Here is a 22315-nt window from a genome sequence, read left to right as displayed (position 1 = left end):
AAGTGACCAAAATAACACCCAGAAAGAGCACTTAAACATGACTACTTACAGTCACTATTGCTATGTAGATGACAGGAAGATGGTATGAAGCCACTTTCAAAGCTTTCAGAAGATCCACAGGACTTAATGTAAAAACTGTAAGCCTCATTCAGCTTTTTAAAACAAACTCCAAACTCTTCAGACCCAACAGTAACATGAGAAGCCTTAAGACAAAGGCTGGATACTGTGCTGAGACCAAGAAACTTCAGTGTTCAACCTAGTTTTGCTGGGGCAGCTACAAAAGGCAGTGGAGGACTGCAGCATGCTGCTGGGAGGAGGCAAGAGCAGCACCATGAATCTCTACAGCACTCCAAGCTGGGAGGTGCTTCGTACAATGCACCCTCTTATGCAGGCAGTGCAGTGTTAGAGCACCAGGCTTGTCACTGAGCTCTGTTAAACCACCAGCTTTGTCACTGAGCTGTCCCAGCTCAAGCAGCCAGGACCCAAGTTCCTGTGGTACTCTGGTGTGTTCCTGGCTTGGCAGGGAGCACAACACCAAATGCAGCAGCAGCCTTCCTTCTGCCTAGTATTTTCAAGTGGAAAAATGCAATATACATAAGGGGTGCTCCACTAGGGCCAGAACCCGATGGTAGAATAGGTGAGTCAATATTTATCTGTTACTAAGCTCATTTAAGAAAAGTATCCTTGGATGTCAACAGCTGTGTCAAACAACAGGGCCTTGAAATTCTGATTGTTCAGTTTTCAGTGGTTATAATAAACATGGATTTGTCCGATTTGGGACAACTGAAACGTCTTCCCAATCTCAGAAGTAAAGTGAAAGTATGGTTAAGCTGCCACTGCATAAGCCAGGCCCTGCTTGTAAAGAAAGCTCATCATACACAGTTCTGTAGAGGAAGAAAATATGCAACAAGTTTTATTCAGCGTTAAGTCCACCAGCACAAAGAATACAGGAGATAGAAAGTGCATTAATAAAAGCTAGTCTTTACCAAAAAGAAAATATATTATTGATTCAAAATATCTTACACTTGAATGATGTAATAACTTATTCTGGGCACCTACTGATTAAGAGAAATATCAAGAAAATGGCTGCTTCATAAGGAAATCTAACTTCCCAGGTAAAGTCTGAGAATTCAGTAGAGATCACTGAGTCCAGCAGTCTTCCTTGCTTTCTGCATTAGTGCTCTCAGCTGGAACTGCTTGCGAGACAGAAGACGTACATGCTGCAGAAAGAAAGAGTAAGAGCAGCTGACTATTGGGAAAGTCTTGATATAAACTTAATTATATTGCAATACAAATTTTCAAAGTCCAAAACATTCCATGACCCAAACACGATGCTTTTGGAAACACTTAAACGCATTATTCTACCAAATGGCATTTTCTTGGCTTAAAATGACTGGCAGGTGGCTAACAAATACAATCACTACAGCATATTTTTTGTGATTTTAATTACTAACTTTACATGTATTCTATCAAAGTAGTAATATGTACTCCAGGGTGAAATCAGACTAATGCACTTCCCATGGGGCAGACAACAGTTCTTCTAACAGTAGCTGAACAGAACTAACAAGCCATACAAGAACGAAATAATATGTCTCTGTGTAGTGCACTGTACACAGGCTGTTGGAAGCAAAGCCTAAGTGGTACCTTTGGGGGGAACCTCAGTTGTTAGAAAAAGGAAGGACTGGTAACTCTTGCTAGCCAGTGGCCCCAGTACAGACTAATCTTTCCAGATCCAATGGCAACATAAGTTACTGACGTACACATTTTGTGTTGTTTTATTCCACCTTAAAAAGTGGCTTTAATCTTTTCAAAATAACAACAGATCTATTTCCTGTGCTATCACCATGCACATAAGTTCAAAATAAAGGAAGGTTTTTAGATCAGACATTATGAACTTTCAGCATTAAAGACAGCAAAGAAAGGGAGCAAACTGTCTAAAAAGGTCTCTGCTAGAGATGCAAAACTAGCTTGGGTTTTTTTTGCTTTTTTTCCTAGGGTTCTAACACTTTACCAGCTGCCTCAGCAAAGGCATCCATAGACTGCAAGTGAAAAGCTGTCTGAATACTCCAGTCACCCTTAAAGTTAGTTGCTCCAGCATTAGGATGCAAGCCCAGTGGAAAGATCATGTTGACACTTGCATTGCCTAATGATAAATGACTTCATATCTATAATACTTATAAAACTTATCTTAATTCTGAAATTACTTTCTAAAACTTATGCTTCAACATGTAAGTATTCATGTTCCTACACAATCCTCTTCAGTGAAGAAATCACAAACATTAATAAGCTGAACAAAAGAGTTCAAAGTAAATGCATTTAAAATGCACATCTTAAAAACATCCCAAGAAACCTACCTTTAAAAAGACATCCAAATCTATCACTCCACGTCTCAGTGCTTCCCCTAGGTAGAAGATGGTGTCTTCAATTGCATTTTCCTCTGCATATAAGTTCAGGATCTGCTTGTAAAGTGGTGCTGTAGGAATAATAACTTCATCTATGTCATTATTTTCTGACTGACTTTCCATTTTCTCTAAGGCCGAACTGAGCTCCTCATCCTTCTTTTTGAGAAGTTCAATGTTCTTGTCAACTTCAGCCTAAAAACAATTAAGATGTATATTTACTTCTTAGGTCTCGAGAGCTGAATGTCTTCTTGTGATATAATTGTCTAGATGAAAGATTTTTAGACATACCACTTGATTCTTTACTTCTTTGCTTATCTCTATTATGATTTTTACAAAAAAAAGAGCTATCAGTGTATATATTTCAGATTCTTTCCTTTTAAAAAAGTAATGTCTGGTTTAGATAATGTCAATCCATTATCAATTTATAACTGTAGAGAAGGCATGCTAGCAGTCTTTAAAGTATTTTCCAGTTGGCACATAAGGAAAGATAACCATTTAAACTAGCTAAAGATAATAAAAGCAAAGCCAAAGTATTTTCTTTGGAATGTGTCTCCTGAAGTAAGCTCTTATACAAGCTTGTTGAGCACGGATCAAACACTTATCTGTACTGACAGGACAGATAAGTGCTGGCTTTACCCACTAAAGGGAACTATAATTTACCTCCATCTGTGTGAGATGTACCTCCTTTTGCTACTCTTGAATTTACCTCCTGATATTTTTCATGTCCCGCTGGAACAGACTGTACACCACTGTGCTTCTCCTCGTATCACTCAAAACCATGCAGACTATGACCATATTCCACTCTTTCCGTCCCCCACTGTCTTTTTTTCCAGACTTTAGTCCTACCACATTTAGTCATGTTCTATATGGAAGCTGTCTGATACTGCTGGATCATCCTTCTTGCCTTTGCATCAAACATCTGCAGTTCTATTATGTCCTTCCTTCCAAGATAGGAAAGACTAGAACTACACAGTACATTTAAAGTAGGCACATCACAGATTCACATGGTGACATAATGGTATCCTCTGTTCTCTAGTCCCGATTAATAATTTCTAATTATTTTTTAACCATATCTGAACACTGAGCTCATTTCAGAAACTGTTCATCAATCCCAAAATCTTACTCCCAAGCACCAGTGCAAGGAGCAGATGGACTAAGCAGAAGATGCCTTAATGAAAAACCGCAGGAATTTCTGAGCATACCGTGAGTAGGAGAGAGTCCTCTGGGAAAGAAAAAGTCTGCAGGTTATACAAGGAGGCTGTGACCAAAATCAGTATTCTCTGCACTAAGACACAGACGTTCTCCAGTGCTGCTGTTGCACATTATTATCAAGAAAGTGATACCCAAGTATGGCATAATCTCACAGCACTAACAGTTTTCAGGAAAGCTGGAGGAAAATTATACTGTTCCTCTACTACTAAGCAGTGACATTTGTAATATACAGGCAGGACACTGCATCTTATGGACACTGCTATTTCTGATTTGCTTTCGTCTGAGCACATGCGCCCCAGCTGTGAAAGAAAAAACACTGGAAACTTTGCTATTTCTATCACGCTTAATAATTAATTAATTACATGCCTCTGTTCACTACTAGGAACGCTCAGGTAGGAGCAGTGGTCCATCTCAGCTTACCACTTCTTGATCCAGGCGTGTTACCATCTCTTCCAGTTTCTGGTGCCCTTTCTTCAGGTCCTCTTCTGTCCTTTTCAAGGCATTGAGTTCAGCTTGTGCGCGATCCATTTCTTCTTTCATCCGCCATCTCAGTTTGTCACTGACCGCCGAAATAAGGGAGGCTCGAATGGTGTCCTCACTGATGGTTCCATCTCTGCTGGGTCCTGCACAAGAAAATTTCACAGGCATAAGACTAACTGTGCTGCAGTGGCTTCAGTATAAAGCCAGTTGGAATAAAAAGTGGCCAACTTGCTGTTGTACTTCAGCAACATGAGACAGTAAAATAAACTGCTTTCCCTAACAATTTTCAGAAGCAGTGAAGAAACCACAGTGAGATAAACTACATTCAAAGAAACACAAGTAAATTTAAGAGTATACATCCATTCATTCAGTTTACTATTTTGGTTTTTTGTTTGATTTTTTTTCAGGATTACTTGGCCTGGTAAGGAGAGCTTTTAACTAGGAAAGACAGAGAGAGAGTTACAGAGACCATCCATGCAGCCTGAGTGGGGAAGGGAATGCAGCTCAGAAAGCGATTATGAGGTATCATCTTGCACCCCTCCTGGGAAACAGACATCCTTGAATACCTCACTGAAGGGCCTGTACACCAATATAGGCAGTGTGGGAAACAAAGAGGAGGATTTGGAGATCTGTGTGCAGTCGCAAGGCTTTGGTCCCACTGCAATTACAGAGACATGGTGGGATAGCTTGCATGATTGGAATGTTAACAGGAATGGCTACATACTTTTTAGGAAAGACAGGCCAGGAAGGCAAAGTGGTGGAGTTACCCTTTATGTAGAAGAATACATGGAATGTATGCAGCTCTGTCTCTGGGAGGATGGTGAGTTGAGGGTTTATGGGTTAGGATTAAAGGGCAGACTAGGCAAGGGTGACATTATTGAGGAGGAAATAGATGAGGCCTTTTATAGACAACTGGAAGCAGCCTCACAGTCCCAGGCCTTGGTTCTCATGGAGAACTACAACCACCCTGACACCTGCTGGAGGGACAACCCAGCTGGGCACAACAGTCCAGGAGGCTCCTGGAAAGAGCTGGTGATAACTTTCTGTTACAGAGGAAAGGTGTGCTGGGACCTTATTTAACTAACAAGGAAGGTCTGGTTAGAGATGTGAAGGTTGGGGCAGCCTCAGCTGCATCGACCATGACCACAGAGTTCTCCTGCAAGGAGATAGCAAGGCAATGAATAAGATCACAACCCTGTACTTCAGGAGCGCTAACTGGCCTCTTCAGGCAGCCTCTTGGAAGAATTCCATTGGAATGTATGCTAGAGGAAAGAGGAGTCCAAGAGAGATGGGGAATATTCAAGGATCACTTCCTCCAGGTTCAAGAACAGTGCACCCCTATGGGTAAGAAAGTGAGCAAATGGGGCAGGAGAACTGAATATTGCTTTTGCAAATCAGCCTTTCAAGGATAATTTCAAGAGTCTGTCACTAACACCTTTTTAAACAGAAAGGTAAGTGCTTTGTGTCTGTCACAGAAAGTGCCATGTATCTGCAGACCAGGAAACTCAGAGTGCTCTAGAGAATGTAAAGTGGCTACTGGTGCAATTTATCACAAACCACATCAACTATTCCTCTGTGGGGAAAACTGGAGTAGCAGCTTTTGTGCCTAAACTTTACAACCCTTATGAGTGAAATGCAGAGAGGTTTGAAGCTCTATAACTGCAAAAAAAAAATCTGCAAAAAGAATTTTTACCAGAGTATCTTCTTATACAGAGACAAGGCTATCAAACCCCTGAAACTGTTACAGCGTTATGTGCATCATGTTTCCCCGGATCCGAGGTTTCAAAAAATTACAAAGTGAAAAAATATTCATCACTGCTCCCATGAATCTTGTATAGTTGAAGACAAAAATCTTCAGCATATCTTTTAGTTTTCTTCCCAGAAGTTCAGAAAAGTGTCTCAAGTCAGCTGAAATCCAATAAACCTCTTCATCTTTCTTAATAATCACAGGCCTTCAGAAAAAGGCAAAAGCAAATAAGCAACACAAAGCATACATTAGTTTTGCCATTTAGACAAAATAGTTCAAAGACTGGCATTTTTAGAGTAAATCACACTAAGGTAACCAGTGATAAATATATTTTTGAATATGTTATTGACAGTACTCTAACTGAACTATTATTAGCTAGAAATAAGATTACAATAATTTCACTAGTTATTCAAGAAAAAGGTGGGATCTTTAGTGACAGTGTTCTTGGGGTAGGCTGGATATCTTCCTGAGAATCAGCAACAATCCAGAACAGTTTAAAAATCTAGAACAGTTTAAAAATCTTAACTCTGCCTTTAGAAAACTGTATCTGAATGGAAAGATTAAAAATTTACTGTTAAGGTATCAACATAGCATAAAAAAAATTGTTACTTGGAGTGTCTTGGCATTGTTATACTAACAAATGCAAACTGCTGTTGATAGGACTACACATCTTTGTATCCTTAAAACATCCTGAGGATTTTCTGGACTTCTGCTAACAAAACAAGACTGCATAAATTTGTATCTCTTCCCTTACTCTTTTTACTCTGCTCCGGTCCACAAAACCTACACCAAGCCAGATATGTAGAAAAATAAAGTTATGCAAATAAATGACAGGAACTATGGGAAGATGCACATCATGCTTACTAATCCATCAAAGCCCTCTAAAATTAAGAACACATACAGATTTTGATCAGTACAAACATGAGCACTTTACTTAACATACAAGTTGCACCAGAATATGTGCAATTTTTAAAAAAAACAAGCTAATTACTACTGAAAAATAAAGAGATTGAATTATTAATCAAATGGTGCAAAGATAGCCTCAGGAAAATATGAATGTCCCAACACTTGATCTGATTTACCAGTAAACAAGGTAATTTGCAATATTTGGTTAACTATTAGAACCAGCAATAGAAGTTGTCAAAAAGCACCATACACACAAACCACGAATCCACCAATGCTGCTGCTTATGAGAAGGAGAAAGAACAGCACTTTCTACATTGAAAAGTAAAACCTAGACCAAGTCAGTGAAACTACCTAGGACAAGGATTTCAGGACTTTCTGTTTTAGGCAGACAATTGTTCCAAGTCAAAAAGGCTTTTCCCTTCAAAAACAACATTAGCATGATTTCAGTTACTGTTTACTTTACATAGTGAATTATTCTCTAACACAAAGTCAGAATCTGCCAGAACCAACATCAATAGAACTGATGTTTACTTTCTTTTTCCCCGATATCCCTCACTCAGGGAGATTTTATACAAGGCTCACTTTAACAGTAAAGTAGGACAGAAAAAATAAAATCACAATACACCCAACACAATGAAAGTTCACACAGAAATGCCAACAGATAGGAAAGAGGTCTTTGAACACATAAAGCATTATTTTATACAGCTCAAGTAGATTTTATGTATCTTTTTAAAGAGCATGAACCCGTAGCATTTTCCGTCACTTCCATAATTAGCCCAGCCTGGGGAAGATTTTATGGCACATGGTCAATAAATTCACAGAGCACTTGAGACCTTTACCCTTTACCAGGCAGAGTCTGGTTTCAGAAGTAACCTTACAGAACCATCAAAGTAGGAACTGCATCAGAAAGGTAATTAATGGCAGATGATTGAACAGAAAGAAAAAGCCTGAAGGACTATTTGAAAAACCAGCAATTATTAAAAACTTAAGTTACTCTGAAGGAGCATTTTCATTCAACTCAAACTAAGCTCACTATAAGAAACACCACCACCACCTGCCCACAAAACTCTGAAGCTGTAGCACCTGATATGCTCCTAAATAAACTATCACAATAAACCACAGACAAATAAACAAAACTCTACAGGAAATAAACATTTTCAGTTGAAAGGAAAAAAAATACTGTATCGTCAAAAAACGCCAACAAAATACACACACCAACAAAAAACACCCACAGTACTGTAAATATAATGGATGATTAAAGAGACGTGTTTACATTTCATTTGGCACAAGAGATAAACCAGGTAAAACAGATGTAGGACTTTTACCAAGCTGCATCAAATGAATCAGTCTAATGTAAAATTGCCACTACAAAACCTGGCATTACAACATGGTCTCAGATGATCTAACTCAGGACTTGAAGAGCCTTCTATCTCTGGCAGATATTCCACCTCTGTTCCTCTTCAGTGGGGATGAAAACGAGGGAAAGAAATGAAATAGAACATACCTACATTTTAAATTAACTCTCTACTATATAAAAGCAAAACTGGATTTGTTTGAGAAAGACAGTGCAGACAGCCAGCATTCCTTGGAAAGGTTACCAGCTCCCTACATGAGAGCAGTGGAGACCATTCATTCTTCCAGAATCCAACTGCAGCCCCACAACACCGAGCACTATTTCAGGCACTTGAGTGGGACAGCAGCTTTCCTGCAGTGTGCGTGGCAGACACACATCACCTCAGAGTGACCTCAGGGGACCAACTGAGGCAGCCAAGAAGTTTCAAGAAAGACTTTTTTAATTCAGAAGGCTGAAAGAACTTGGACACAAAGGATGGGATCAGGCACAAAGAGAATACAACACACAAGTTACTGTTGTTTCCAAATTCTGTAATAAAAGAACTCCTCAAATATTTTATTAAGAGTAAAGTAGAAGCATCTTTCTTCTCTTGCCAAGCCATGAACTTGCTTTGTATCCATGTAAGCGATGGAAAATCTCAAAATACAGAGAGTTCTGGAGAGAAGAGACATTATATGATTCTAACCCAGGCCATTCTATAAATAACTGGGAGGTGTCACGTATTAAATGAAGAACCCATGGATGCACTTTGAAGTTATGGTGCAAAATAGACTACAATGGACCAATAATGTGAACAACATTACAAGAGTCTACATCATCACCATTTAACTGTGCCCAAAGGATTATCAACCAACTGCAAAGTTACTGCACCAACTTCCTACTTAACTAGATGATATTAAGCACTGATTCCCAGTCTCCTACACACACACTAAAAAGTGAGGTTCAGAATGGAAACAAAGCTTGTATTGTGTCAGCAAAGGGCTACAGAGCAGCAGACAGGGAAAAGAACACAAGTCAATACCCTAGATCCTGCTGCTGAAGGGAAGAAAGGAGGAAATGACAAGTAGGGACCAATAAGAAGCAACAGAGAAGAGGCCGGAGAAGAAACTCAGTAAAAAGGAAGCTCATTCCAAACCCACTGGAAACCTCTGCTTTAGACAGCTACTACTTTTGGAGTAAAAAAAGTATAAATAAAGAGTAAATAAAGCAAGTCCAGGAGACGTTTAAATGATGACAAAAGTCTTTTTCTAAACCACAAACAGAGCAATGCAGGCAATCAAAAGTCACCGCCAGTTAAAGGGTGAGAAAAAATAGGTAGTTACATCCCGTGTTCTTCAAAATATTCATAGAGCACACATGATGTATTGCATCACCCAAGAATTTATCAAATTCCTGAGTGAACAGAATACAAGAAACAAGACGTCTGCTACATTTTATTCTTCCTTTGAATAACTTTCCTAATTAAAGATTATTACTTCGGAAGCTCGGAATAAGAACAACGCATTCCCTTTACTTTTTATTTCTTTACATATCAGTTACAGAGGGAAGCCTCAGTTCAGAGAAATCCTTTCCAAGGTACTCACCAACAGTGGTCACAGGAGGAGGAGAAGGGTAGTACTGAACACTAGTGGTTGCTGGAAATGGAACACCACCTGGATAAGGATAGCTTGAGAAGCCACTTTGACAAAGAAAGATATGCTAATGTTATGTAACTATTTGGAAAACATCATCCACGTATATTATCTTTATGTCACCACATTAAACATTTGTTTATATAATAAAATGTTTAAATTGCAGATCAAGTTATACTTTTTCTCTTTTTCAGTTCACTTTTTCAGAAGCTAAGACATTTTTCACAATTTATATTTCTGATATAATTTCAGATACCATTTAATCTGAAACTTTATCTAGTTATTGCCTTTACATTATTACAAATTACAAATTCTGTTCAATTTCTTAATTTTGCTACACGAAACCCCAAAAGTATTTACATGAAATTATTCTAGCTACAAACCCACGAACAGTAATCCCAATTTAATAATTTTTAATAATAATAGTTAACACGATGACTGCTGAGCTGCTAAACCTAAAAATAAACATAAAAATGTGGTTCCAAGTATGGTTGAGGTGAAATAAAACTCCTCCAGAAATTCTCAGCCCTGCTCTGAAGAATATAGAAAAGCAAAAGTATTAATTTGCTCACTGAAACAATTGTGAGATGGCATAAAACACGACAGTTCAGAACACCTTTCTAAAATACATTTACTATCAACTGAAACAAGGACTCAAAGTAGTCAGCGCTAGACTGACAAACACCTGCATGCAGCAGAGTATCAAATGAACATATAAGTAAATAAAATGGTCCAAGAAAACATGTAAAATATAGAATAAGCATATTCTGTCTCTCTCCAGGTAACTGAAAACTTAATAGGTCTTAAAACCTTTCGGTTCATTCATAAATTATTTTAAAATTAGTTCTTCTATTAATCACTTTTGTACAAACATTAAGAGCACTTTAAATAAATGTATGTAGGAAGAAAAAAACATGCCATAAGAACTTATAAAAATCCCTACTTTTTGCCTCTTAAAACATAACACTTCCCCTTCCCAATCCTTACAGGGGTTTAAAAGTTTTTATTAAAAAAAAAAAGAAGAAAAAAACCCCCTAATATACTACAACAACAACAACAACAACTCTTCAACTCTTCATATGCTCCTAACACAAATTCAAGACATAAGGATATTAATAATAAACCAATTAATTATGATGTAAAAAAATGTAGGCATACACTAGGAGGCAGTAATCAACATCTTGCTATTTACTAAGACAGAACTGGAAGTTTTCTGGAAAAGCTTTATTCCAAACTATTATATAACACTTAGAGGACAAAAATCTTGGTTTACATTAATAAAAAGCTTTTAAAGTAATTTTGCGTCCTTCAAATTCGCTTAGAGTGCCCTGAATTCAGCCCACATTTATGCTGGAGTCAAGGTTTGTATTAACCCAGCAATGTTTTGGTCAATTTTTGAGTTGCTAATTACCCAAAACAACATTAACAATGCTAAGAAAACCCCCAACTTGTAGAAGCTCATTTCTTTCTATGTCATGTAAACATATCAACATTATAAAAACTAATCTGATATAAAAACAAAGCAAGATAACAGCTGGGAGTTAGGTAATAATTTCCAAAATGTATTTATCACCTGAGTATATTGTATTTGAAGCAACATCAAGAAAGCTAAACTTTCCTCCAACTTTATTTTGGCTGTTGACAAAAATTCAGCCTTCACTTTTAAAAAACCCTGCTAACATGAAAAAATTATACAACCAATATGTCATAAGAAAATATAACTAAGACTAGATACTATTCACTGAAACTCTCTACCTTGTAAATAGTTGATGTTGGTTTAAAGGGATTATTACCTTGGGTTTGGAGTGTTTGGTGCTGGATAGGGAGATATTCCACCTGGAATTCCTGGCACATAGGAAGCTAAATAAAAGAAGGATTTTGTATATTTTTACATTTCAGAAGTTTAATACATGATATGTCAAGCTGCTGTAAGATGCTTTTCAAAGTTTATTGAACAATGAATTCAATATAACACAATGAAAAATGAGTAAAGAGAAGTCATTCAGTGGCCAAACTCCCTCAAAACCACACACCCTGCATCCCCCTAACACCACTCCTTTTCACAACAATCCCAGATGTTTCCCTGGCTGCTCTCTTGGAGCTCAGCAAGAGGCCAACGTGCAGATATTTGGTATGTCCACTGACCAAGGCAGCTGCTCCCTCTCTAAACACAAAAAGGCCTAAACTAAACCTTCCCACCATGCACTGACCAGTTAGAATTTTATTTGTGTAACTAAGCACATTTTAACAAAACAGAAGCAAATTTTGCATTTCTGAAGATTCTACCTCTACCTATCAACTGTGGTTAAAGTATTTTCAAGAGTATTTCAAGAGTTTGGAGGGAGACTGTGAGAACTGTAATTGAATTCAATTAGACATTCCTTAGAACAGCTAGCTAGGACACCTCTCACTGTGTTATTTCCCACAATCACAGAATTGTTAGGGTTGGAAGGGACCTCTGGAGATCATCCAGTCCAACCCCTCTGCCAAGGTCACCTACAGCAGGTGACACAAGAACATGTACAGCTGGGTTTTGAATGTCTCCAGAGAGGGAGACTCCATGACCTCTCTGAACAGCCTGTTCCAATGCTCTGCCACCTCCAATGTAAACAAGTTCTTCCTTATACATAAATATAACCTTATTGCCATATGGATTTTTTTCTTAATCATTACTTTTAACTAAGCACTGCGTGGATAAAAATAGATACCGATTTAAAAAATGCACAAGAAGTTGGTGTACCAAGTGAAATGTGAATACAAAAAAAAAAAAATCTCCAGCCAAGGAACTTAAAAAAAAAAGTCATGGTATTAAAGATGACACCTGAGGAGCTTTCTTATATAATAGCTGAAAAAATAAAACGACCTTTCTAATGTAGCCAGTGTTTTTTACTCACTAAATAATGAGTACATAATTTGAGTACTTCAGAGTAGCTGAATTTCAAAACAGCTGATTAACTGTTTAACAATCCAACCACGTTCCTACCCAGCAATTTCTGCTATTTAGAAGTTATACTTTAAAAATCAGTTATCGGCACATATAAATGTCCAAGGCTTTAATAGTCTTCACAATTTTAAGTTTCTTCTTGAAAAGCTGACAAAAATCATGTTTTAGACATACTTATTCCACATTTCTAGCAATTTTAGGAATATTACATTAAATAGCTTTTTTTTTAAGAGTCGAGCTATTTTCACCCTTGAATGCTTTCAAATGATTACAGTTTTTGTAAAAGGGCTTAATTTCTTCTTACACAATGTCTGTAGAACTTGAAAAAACCCAAATCTTAAATGTCTGTAAAATAAGGAAAGTCTGACTACACCAGGAAAATTAAGTAGCTATTAACAATTTAAAAGACCTGAAACACTTCCACTAAAATTACTTCAACTATGAAGTAATTCATAGTACTTCAGTTCAATTCAATTCAAAACAGTAATTCAAAGTACTTCAGCTTTGAATGACTACAAGAGTAATCAAGTGTGTTTCAACTGATGGTCTGTCCTTAAAGCACAAGTCACAGTCTCTACTAAAACTACACTTACACTGACACCCACTGTTCAGGACAGTGTGTTCAGGACAACACAACCACCTAGTGCTCTTACAGGCAGGCTAGTGCTGGACAAGCAAAAAAAGCTCGAAACCCCTGCCTTTTTCTGACTATTCCTAATGGTTCCATTTATGTTTGCTATCCCTTTTCTCACAGGTTAAGAGCCTAAGACCTTGTTAAAAATGGTTTTTGCTGGAAATGGCAACGAATGGCACTTCAGCATTTCATATGTAACACTATGATCAGGTAAAAGCCATATTTCAATACAAAAGTATACAGCCTTAAAAATACAGCAAAAATAAATAACCCCAAATACAGCTACTCTACCATTAAGTTAAAGTAGAACTCTTATAACATCGTTAAAGAATCTCCAGCTAACTTGAACCCCCTCCCCTCCTGCCCCAGTCCTTGGCTTGAGTAGGTCTACTCTACCCAATGCAGTCTCCTCTTGGGAGAATTTCTTGGATTTTTTGTTTCCTCCTTCCCCTTTTTGCCCCACCCATCTATCCCCAGTCTTTAAAATAAGATGCCTCCACAAGTTTAAATAAATACAAGATTTAAAAGGTCTTGAGAATTTTTGCAAGGAAATAACAATGGGTACCAAGTCAGAGCACCAAGTCAACAGAGAAGAATAAAAAAAAAAATCACAAGGCAGAGTTTTTTTTCCTAATTCAGCCAGCGTTTTTTAAGAATAAAAATAAACCTCACAAAGCAGGAGCACGGGCATAGGAAACACATGCAATAAGCATGCCTTTGCTTATGAAATCAATGGTTGCAGGAAACTTATCAGAGGGATGTGTATTATCAGAATAAATAAAATTAAAATAACAGTTACCTGAATAATCTCTTTTAAAGGCTATCTCAGAATATTGACGGGTTACTGCTTGTTTTGTGGAGCTTGGGGGGGTGTTCTGTTTGTGTGTTCTGGTTTTGTTTGGGGTTTTTTTTTAATACAAACTTGGTTTTTCCCTTCCAAAGCCCTAAAAACCACACACATTCTTTGACTCATAGAATCTTTTAGGTTGGAAACGACCTTTAAGATCATCAAGTCCAACCAGGCCAAGTACAGCACAGATTAATTCATTAGCCAGCAATACACAAAGTAATTCTACTGTAAAATGCGTAATTTGTTGAAAAACTACGCAGGGTAACAACCACTGTGGAATATTAATATGATTATTTGCAGAAATAATGAGCACTTACTAGTTGGAGGGCCTGTTGCCTGGTATGGTGGGTAGCTCGACGAAGCAGTGGGCCGAGAAAAGACTGGAGGTTCCTCTCCAAACACAACAATCATGACCTGAATCAGCTCTAGCAAGTCTGACTGGGGCTGTGAGGGAAAGCAAATCACAAGTTGTTCAGTTTTCTAACAGAGAGTTTAACTGACTAGAGCAACAACAGGATACCAACAGCCCTTAAAAGCATTCCTTTTATTGTGGGTTTAAATATTTTAAATATATATATATGTGTATATATGTGCATATTTAACTCCCTTTCTGGATTTTTTTACAGATGCCAAACCCAGCCAGGCGGTATTTAAAATACTATGCCAAAATACAGCTTCAGCCACATCTACACCCAGAATAAACTGGGTAATACACAGTTCCCTATCAACTCCAGGACAACAAATGACTGAAGATGACTGCCCAATGGTGGATTATAATAATATTTTACAAATTTAAATCCACTTTCCAACTTGAAAAAAGTGCAGATCACTAAGTTTTCAGACGTTTCAATTTCATATATCATAGTTTATTCTCTGGTGCAGAATGTCTCAATGGAAAAAATATTCTAACCCACTAAGGAGTGGCAAAAACCTCCTCTAAATATAGCTAAACTAGGCTTTTCTGTTTATAACTACACTTAATACAGGCATGATTTCATTTTGCCAAAATAAGAACAAGCATCATGAATGTAGTACCAGATGAAATATCCCATTTCCAAATTTTCTCAGCTCCATAATCCCCTTACTTATTTTTACCAGCCTCTCAAACTGAAAGAATTACGTATCCCCTGTACCTTGGATGATCCTCTTGCTAGTGGGAGACCTGTATCCTGATCTGAGCAGCTTTTTTCCACTATTATCATGCAAGTGCTGACCTACCACCCATCATTAATAAATTTTTTCCTGTTCCCTTTTCATGAACTATGCGCTTTGTACCGTTCTTCTAACCCCGTCAGCATGGTTTATCTTCTTTACAAGTCCACGTTTTGGTCACAACTTCTACGAGGCCTGCACTGCTCAACACCTCTATTCATTGGAAAAGCAAATATATCCACACACTCGAGGCATAAGGAATGACTATGTAAAGTCCAAGTGCTCACACAAGTGCATTTTAGTCACAGAGATTAAATTCAGCACAGAGATGTTTTAAGAGAATTTATAATTTCCCTTCTGTAAATATTCTTATCTCACAAGTCTTCACAACAGTGTTCTGCCACAGAAGGATGCCTTTATGCTGCACTGTTTAATCAGACAAACTGCAACTAAAGATGCAATTACATTAAATTACAAGGACCCAGAATGAAACATCCTGAACTTTAAGATATTACAAATAATAAGCAGCTGTCTTCATTTTAAAAATGATTTAAGATCTCAAATAAAAGGGATAATGTCTTTTGTTTAAAATCATTCAACTATCTCAAGGAATGCAGAACTGAGCAATTTGAGAATTTCAGGTTCCCTGTACTTACATATTTCCACTCATGCAGATAAGGAAGGTATATCTTTCCATTTGCATCAACATGCTTCCCAGTTTTTATTGTCATAGAGCTAGTGGGTTTAACAAAACAAATTGGGGGGTTGAAAGGGTAGGTGTCCAGCAGCCACAGGCAAATTGGGATATTGTATGTGTTACCTAGAAAAGATATTTTGAAAGATTTTAAAAGTTATTCCAACTCTTCAACTGTCCTCTTGTATCCAGATTTATAAAAAAAATGCCTAAACCCATCAAACTCAACTGCACAGTTAGAAGCTGAAGCCAAAATCTACTAATAACATTCAATGAATAGCTGACATTATGGCCACCAACTCAACATTTTCAGAACAATTTAACTGTGATCTACAACTGTCATTTGCAACTAATACATTACCTCATTTGTTCTACAATGCAACATTACTAGATCCTACTCTGAATTATCATTAGCTGCAGCAATACATAGTTTGCACTATTGCTCATTCAATTGATAAGCTTGAAAAATGTGCAGTACTGAAAGAAAAAAGATGTTACAGAGCTGTACAAGACTGAAGAAGCAATGCTCAACATTCAAATTTTATCCTGCAGCGAAAATAGGGAACAATTTCTTTAAAATATTTTGCTTTGGGCAAGTAAAGAATTTCAGAAAAATAGTGATCACCAAAGCAGTTTGGTTGAACCAGGACAAATCTAAATAATTTTTCATGTAATTTGGGAAAATAAAGGGGTGATGATAATTATAATAAATGCATACCTCTGTAAGGCACAGGAATGGTTCCACTGAGGCTCATCAACTCCCTAGATGAACCATCGTTAAAAACTGAAATGGAACAAACACACACATTTGCTATGTTAATCTCTACTCAGGTTATACCTCTTATATTTATTGGCATAAGTTTTCAAAGTTACATCCATATAAACTCAGCTTGAAAGGTTCTGCTCTTACACATTTATGAACTAGCAAATGACTGTCTACAGTCAGGCAACTTCTTATGAATAACACATTTCTGAGAAATGAATGACTAATTATTGTCAAACTACCTTCACTGCAAATAAAACTGTTTCCTCATTCAGAGAGCAAGTAAAACATGTTGGAACCTCACAAACTGCAAATCATGCAAATTGCTGCAAAGATAATCTGAACTCAAACTTAATTTTAGAAAACAGCTGTCATCTGAGGATTGTAAAGAATTTCTTATGCTTTCACCAAACAAACAGATCAGCAAGAGTACTGAAAATTACTGGGCCACAGGCATTTATTACAGAGTCAGTAAAGGTAATTTAACCAAACAATAACACACTGAAGAGGAAAAAATGAGTAGCACTTGACTGACTGCCAAATCTGTTTTAGTTCACAAACCACACAAGAACCCTGACCTACATTTACTGAGTTGCTGTATTTAGTTTTCTCTTACTTTTAATCCAATACAGTATTCTTGGCTGAATAAATCAGCTTCTGCTGAGAAAGCTTTTGTCTTCCTAATTTCACCTGAAAGTTTCTAGTCATACTTCAAACATAGCTTACTGTGTACAATTGTTGTGGTGCTAAAGTTCTGCAAAGGCTGGTAGGACATGTTGGGACTTAGATGGGGGCATATATTTCATTATTAATATCAAGTTGAAAATGATCTCAACAGCAATGTAATCATTTTCTTGTCACTGATGTCACTGCCACAAATAATATGGATTATCTGTAAGTGATTCTGTGCTTAGCCTCTCCCAGGCAGCTTAGAAAGCATTAGGTAACACAAATGGCTACAGCTCAAAGCTATCTGGAATTCTGATCACCATCCTCAGACAAACTTGTGAAGCTATTCCAGCCACAGTCCTTTCCCTCTTGTTTTGTTTCTCCAGTCACTGTGTGAATTTTTATTTCTGTGACAGCTGCTGGCTTGCAGCTATTCAAGTTAGAACTAATTTATCTTTTACTTGTCCATGCCCCTTCTTAATATTTCTGAATTCAAATTTACAATATTAAAAACAGAAGGCTTTAAAATCTGTGGTGATGTTTTGGTAATATAAATTAACTCACAGAGGAATCCCACAGCTGACAGTTAAAAAAGGTGATCATAAGGAGGTTGACCTCAGCAGCTATGCTGGCTCCCTGTATGCTGTGAAACCATGCCCTCATGGAGCTAACTCTAGACACCATCTTCACTTAACACATTTAAATTATAATTTACTTAGAGCCTTTAAAATAGCTAACAAACAGTGACTGCCATCAGTAATTTACATTACAAAACCCTCATGACAATTTTCTATATTGACTATGTGTTCTGCATACTCTTACGGACTGCCACAATTATTTTTAATGAAGCATTTGCTCACTGATTTACCGTTCTTTCTAAACAGAATTCTAAAAATATCTTTATATGGCAGCACAGCTGAATTTGTAAGACACCAGCAATCTCAGGACACCAACAGATATGACATCACTGAGTGATTAAAAGCTAAGCTGTGAAAAATGCATCACTTCTTGGCATATTAGATAGACTAAGAAATACAGAAAGGTTACTTTAGAAAATAACTTTGTCTCTAAAGAAGTATTGATGTCAAAGACCAAAAAGAGAAACTTAAATTATGTTTTCTGATTTTAATCTCTTTTTTCCCCCCCTAAAAACAACCAAATGCATCTAAAGCATCAACAATTCAATAACAAAAATTTTCTCATGCAGTGACTAACCATATGAATCCATGACAGGTTTGAGGTCCTTGTATTGAGTAATAACACTGGTTGTCTCCTGTATAGTTAGGTCTCTATACTTATACTGAAAAACAAAAGAGATAGAAATTACTTCACAGACTACACTTCCAGAGTAATTTAATTTTATTTTACCCAATAGACTGCATCTATGAGAGTTTACACTGATATATGGATATTCTTCTCCATTCTTAGTTTGGAATAAGTATTTAATTGTCCATTAACTGAACACTATTACTGGCATTGCCATTATTAACTTGTCACTGTCATTACTGTATCTGTCATTATTAACTTAACACTGCCTATATAACTTACCAAACTTCAATGAAGTGTTAAGATGTTTTTAGTCTTAAATAATGGTCCACGCATAAGTTATTTGGGAAAAGCTACTCCATTTTCTTTCATGTTCTACTGTAAGCAGCAGGATCTGAGAGATACGTGTGTATTTTGAGAAAGAAGAAAAATAAGGCATCTCCAGAAAAATATAGTGATGTTTTGAACATTCCTGATAAAAACTTATCTAGGATCTGACTCTCACAGGTATCTTTCACAGCACTTTTCAAAGCAACACAGTATTTAAGCATCATTGATTAGTATTTTCATGTATTTTATTGGCTAGAAAGCAGACATAGCAAGGCACAATATTACCAGATATAATACTGGTTTCATCCCCTTCCTTTTATCAGGAGCAGGGAGTAGCTCAGAGCACAGATGACCTGTAAACCACAGATACACTGTAACAGAATGTAGCAGTCTCAGAACTATAACCCCGAGACAGCAAAGGAGAAGCTCCTGGGCAGCAAAAGGTTGGTTCACCACATGGTGCAACTTTTTAGCCTTGTGGCCATTCCTCCCCATAAATACTATTAAAAAGAAAAGCCAGCAATGTGGTCCCTGGACAATGTTTTCACTGTAACACAACTAAAAAACCTGCAATCTTCAGATGTCTTAAGGAACACAGACATGCCTTCAGGAAGACAAAGGGCCCAGAACAATGAAATGCCTGATATCCAGAGTTCTCAAATGTTAACAACATCTGAACAAATTAATTCAGACATTATCCAAGAGCAAACTGTGGTGCCACAGCTAAAGGTCACCTTGCGTCTGACAAACATTTATGAGTTGTGAAGCTTAGAAATTAACTCTTCTTCCTGTTACCTACAGAGACTGACAGGGATGCTCCTCCTGGGCATGACCACTTGTATTTACTGAGCAGAGTTGAAGGCACCACACCGCTTCCCACAATGCCACCTCAGCCTGCAGAGTGATGCTGTGGTGAACCTTGGGTGATGCTGTGACTTATCTGCCTGAAATGACCAGGGACAAAACAGCCACACGGTCCCTCTGCAAGATGCTGGTCTGTGGGAGAGAAAGCAACCCTTCCAGTAGGGATGCCTGTGTGTGCAGGGAGGCACCAGCATGGAGATCAGTCAACCCCTGGGTGCTGATTTGATGGGAGGGTTGTAACAAAGCATCTCAGCCTCCTTTGGGAAGTGGGCGCAGGATTGGGAGCGTGCAGGAGGGGCTTGATAGAGGAAAGACAACTTTGCTTGCATTTGAGTACATTCCTCCCTCCTTCCCCAATGCCTGGCAGAAGGGAGAACAGGCATTGCTGGAACATGAGGAACAAACCTTATGGTTATAGGATATAGCTGCAAGAAGATTGGCATAATCACTATTAAAAGAGAACTGGCTTCCACTAACAGAAGCTCCTAACAAGCACAAGGATCACAGAATCACACAATGGTTTGGGTTGGAAGGGATGTTAAAGCCCATCTTGTTCCAACCCCTTGCCATGGGCAGGGACACCTTCCACTAGACCAGGTTGCTCACAGCTCTATCCCACCTGGCCTTGAACACTTTCAAGGATGGGGCATCCACAATTTTTTGGACAATCTGTTCCAGTGCCTCACCACCCTCACAGTAAAGAAGAATGCAGAGCCAGGAATTAACTCTACTTTTGGCACAAGAGTCTCAAGTAGTTGAGTCAAGAAATCAATAAAACAATGCCTGCGTGCTCAGCAGGCACATTGGGAGTCTGGTATGCAGGGTTGATAAAATCCAAATTTGTCTGTCTGGGGTGCTTTCAGAAATTAGGCCCAACACCTGAATATTAAATAAGTATTTTCATATGTCTGTTAAAACTAAAAAAAGTAATATTGTTGCAAATAGTTTTTACACAGAGAGTGATGAATCATGAGTAGAGAGACACTTGTAAGATTTCAGCTACTGCCACAAGCAAAATTAAGCGCTACATGAGCTGTTAATTCCCATACTTAGATCCATTTCCAAGACATGTCAAAATCTTTTTGGAAAATAATCATTACTACAAAGGTGACTGAAACTGATTAATTTGAATTCCTAATTTCTAGAATTTTTTTCCTCCTCCACTCTCAGATGGTAAATGCATCCCCCTCGTTTTACATATCAGGTAACAGATCACAGAAGGACGAAGCTTTTTAAGATCACACAGCAGCTAAATACCTGAAGGTAAATTAAGTGCTTACATCTACCAGAACTAGGGGTCTTTTGTTATCTCACACACTGAACTATTTAATATGGGAAATAGCACTGAACTTTTCTCTGTAGAAGAGGAAGTGTAATTATTTTAGAAAAATAAATATAAGGTAGTGAGTGAAACACTGTCTTCATTGTTCATCAGCTATCAAGCACATTTCACTTTGAACTGACCTGCAGAAAGTTAGATGGGAGTATAAAATGGGCAAGTGTGGGGAAATGAGGACAGTGGACTAATTCAGAAAAGACAAGTATATACAAATACATACACGATGTCACTTGCTGACACTGACTAAGCATTCAACACTCATTTTCAAGCTGAATAAAAGAATCTGCTTATGAGTCCATGCAGGTGAAAGACCCTTTAATAACCTTTCTTCTGTTTTGATCAGATTCTCAACTACTGTATTTCATTCTAAAACTGTGCAAATAAAATGATTAAATGTTGCTAAAAAATTCCCCCAAACAAACCCATAACCTCCCCCTAAATATTCAGCCTTAGGGGATTTCATTTCAACCCATAACTCCCCGTGTGTTCAGCCTTTGGAGTTTTCATTTCAGGCTGCTGGACAAAGCCCAGTTTTCACCTGAAGAGCGGCATACGTGGCTCTGTATGATTCATGATGTGATTAATGATTTGCCTTCCAAGAGCTGTTCTCGTTTCCTTGAACACCGGCGATAATAAAACCCACCCATCCCAGGGAACGATGCTGACCCTGCCTTCCCCCTCCATGAGTGAGCACCAGTGACACTGCACAGCCCCACGACCCACACCGTGCTCCGACCCCCGACGGCGCCTGGCAGCGTCCCAGCCCAGCACTGCAGTCTCGCAGGGCTATTCTGCCATCGGCGCGCCATTCCTCCCTTAACTCCATCCACAGTCTCCCGGTGCCTGGGCCCCGCTCCACCCCCCACACCTCGCCGAGCCCGCCCGGCCGCGGCAGCACCTTGGTGAGCATCTTCTTGAGCTGGCTCTCGGACACCGCCATGGCGGCCGCCCCTCTGCCGGTGCCGCTCCCGGTGCCGCCTGCCCGACCCTACATAAACACAGGAAGCGGCCGCGCGCCCGCTTCCGGCAGCGGCGCCGCTTCCGCGCGTCACGGGGCGGGCGCGGGGCGGCCCCGCCT

The 22315-nt window shown here is 38.3% G+C and overlaps 1 protein-coding gene across 1 annotated transcript; it reads right to left on the bottom strand.

Moving 5' to 3' along the window:
• Positions 1-882: 882 nt before the first annotated feature.
• Positions 883-22268, bottom strand: TSG101 (tumor susceptibility 101). The gene is made up of 10 exons (XM_017811405.1): positions 22136-22268; positions 18654-18738; positions 16725-16790; positions 15969-16132; positions 14478-14604; positions 11526-11592; positions 9685-9779; positions 4035-4237; positions 2355-2594; positions 883-1220 (listed from the first exon to the last, which is right to left on the bottom strand). Exons 1-10 carry the CDS (start codon positions 22175-22177, stop codon positions 1131-1133), a joined length of 1179 nt encoding a protein of 392 aa, XP_017666894.1. The 5' UTR covers positions 22178-22268; the 3' UTR covers positions 883-1130.
• Positions 22269-22315: the final 47 nt, after the last annotated feature.

This window comes from Lepidothrix coronata, unplaced genomic scaffold, assembly GCF_001604755.1.
Source record: "Lepidothrix coronata isolate B3197 unplaced genomic scaffold, Lepidothrix_coronata-1.0 Scaffold1, whole genome shotgun sequence".
Taxonomy (NCBI): Eukaryota; Metazoa; Chordata; class Aves; order Passeriformes; family Pipridae; genus Lepidothrix; species Lepidothrix coronata.
The sequence above is the reverse complement of the archived record's forward strand: the minus strand, read 5'-3'. Positions and strand labels throughout refer to the sequence as shown.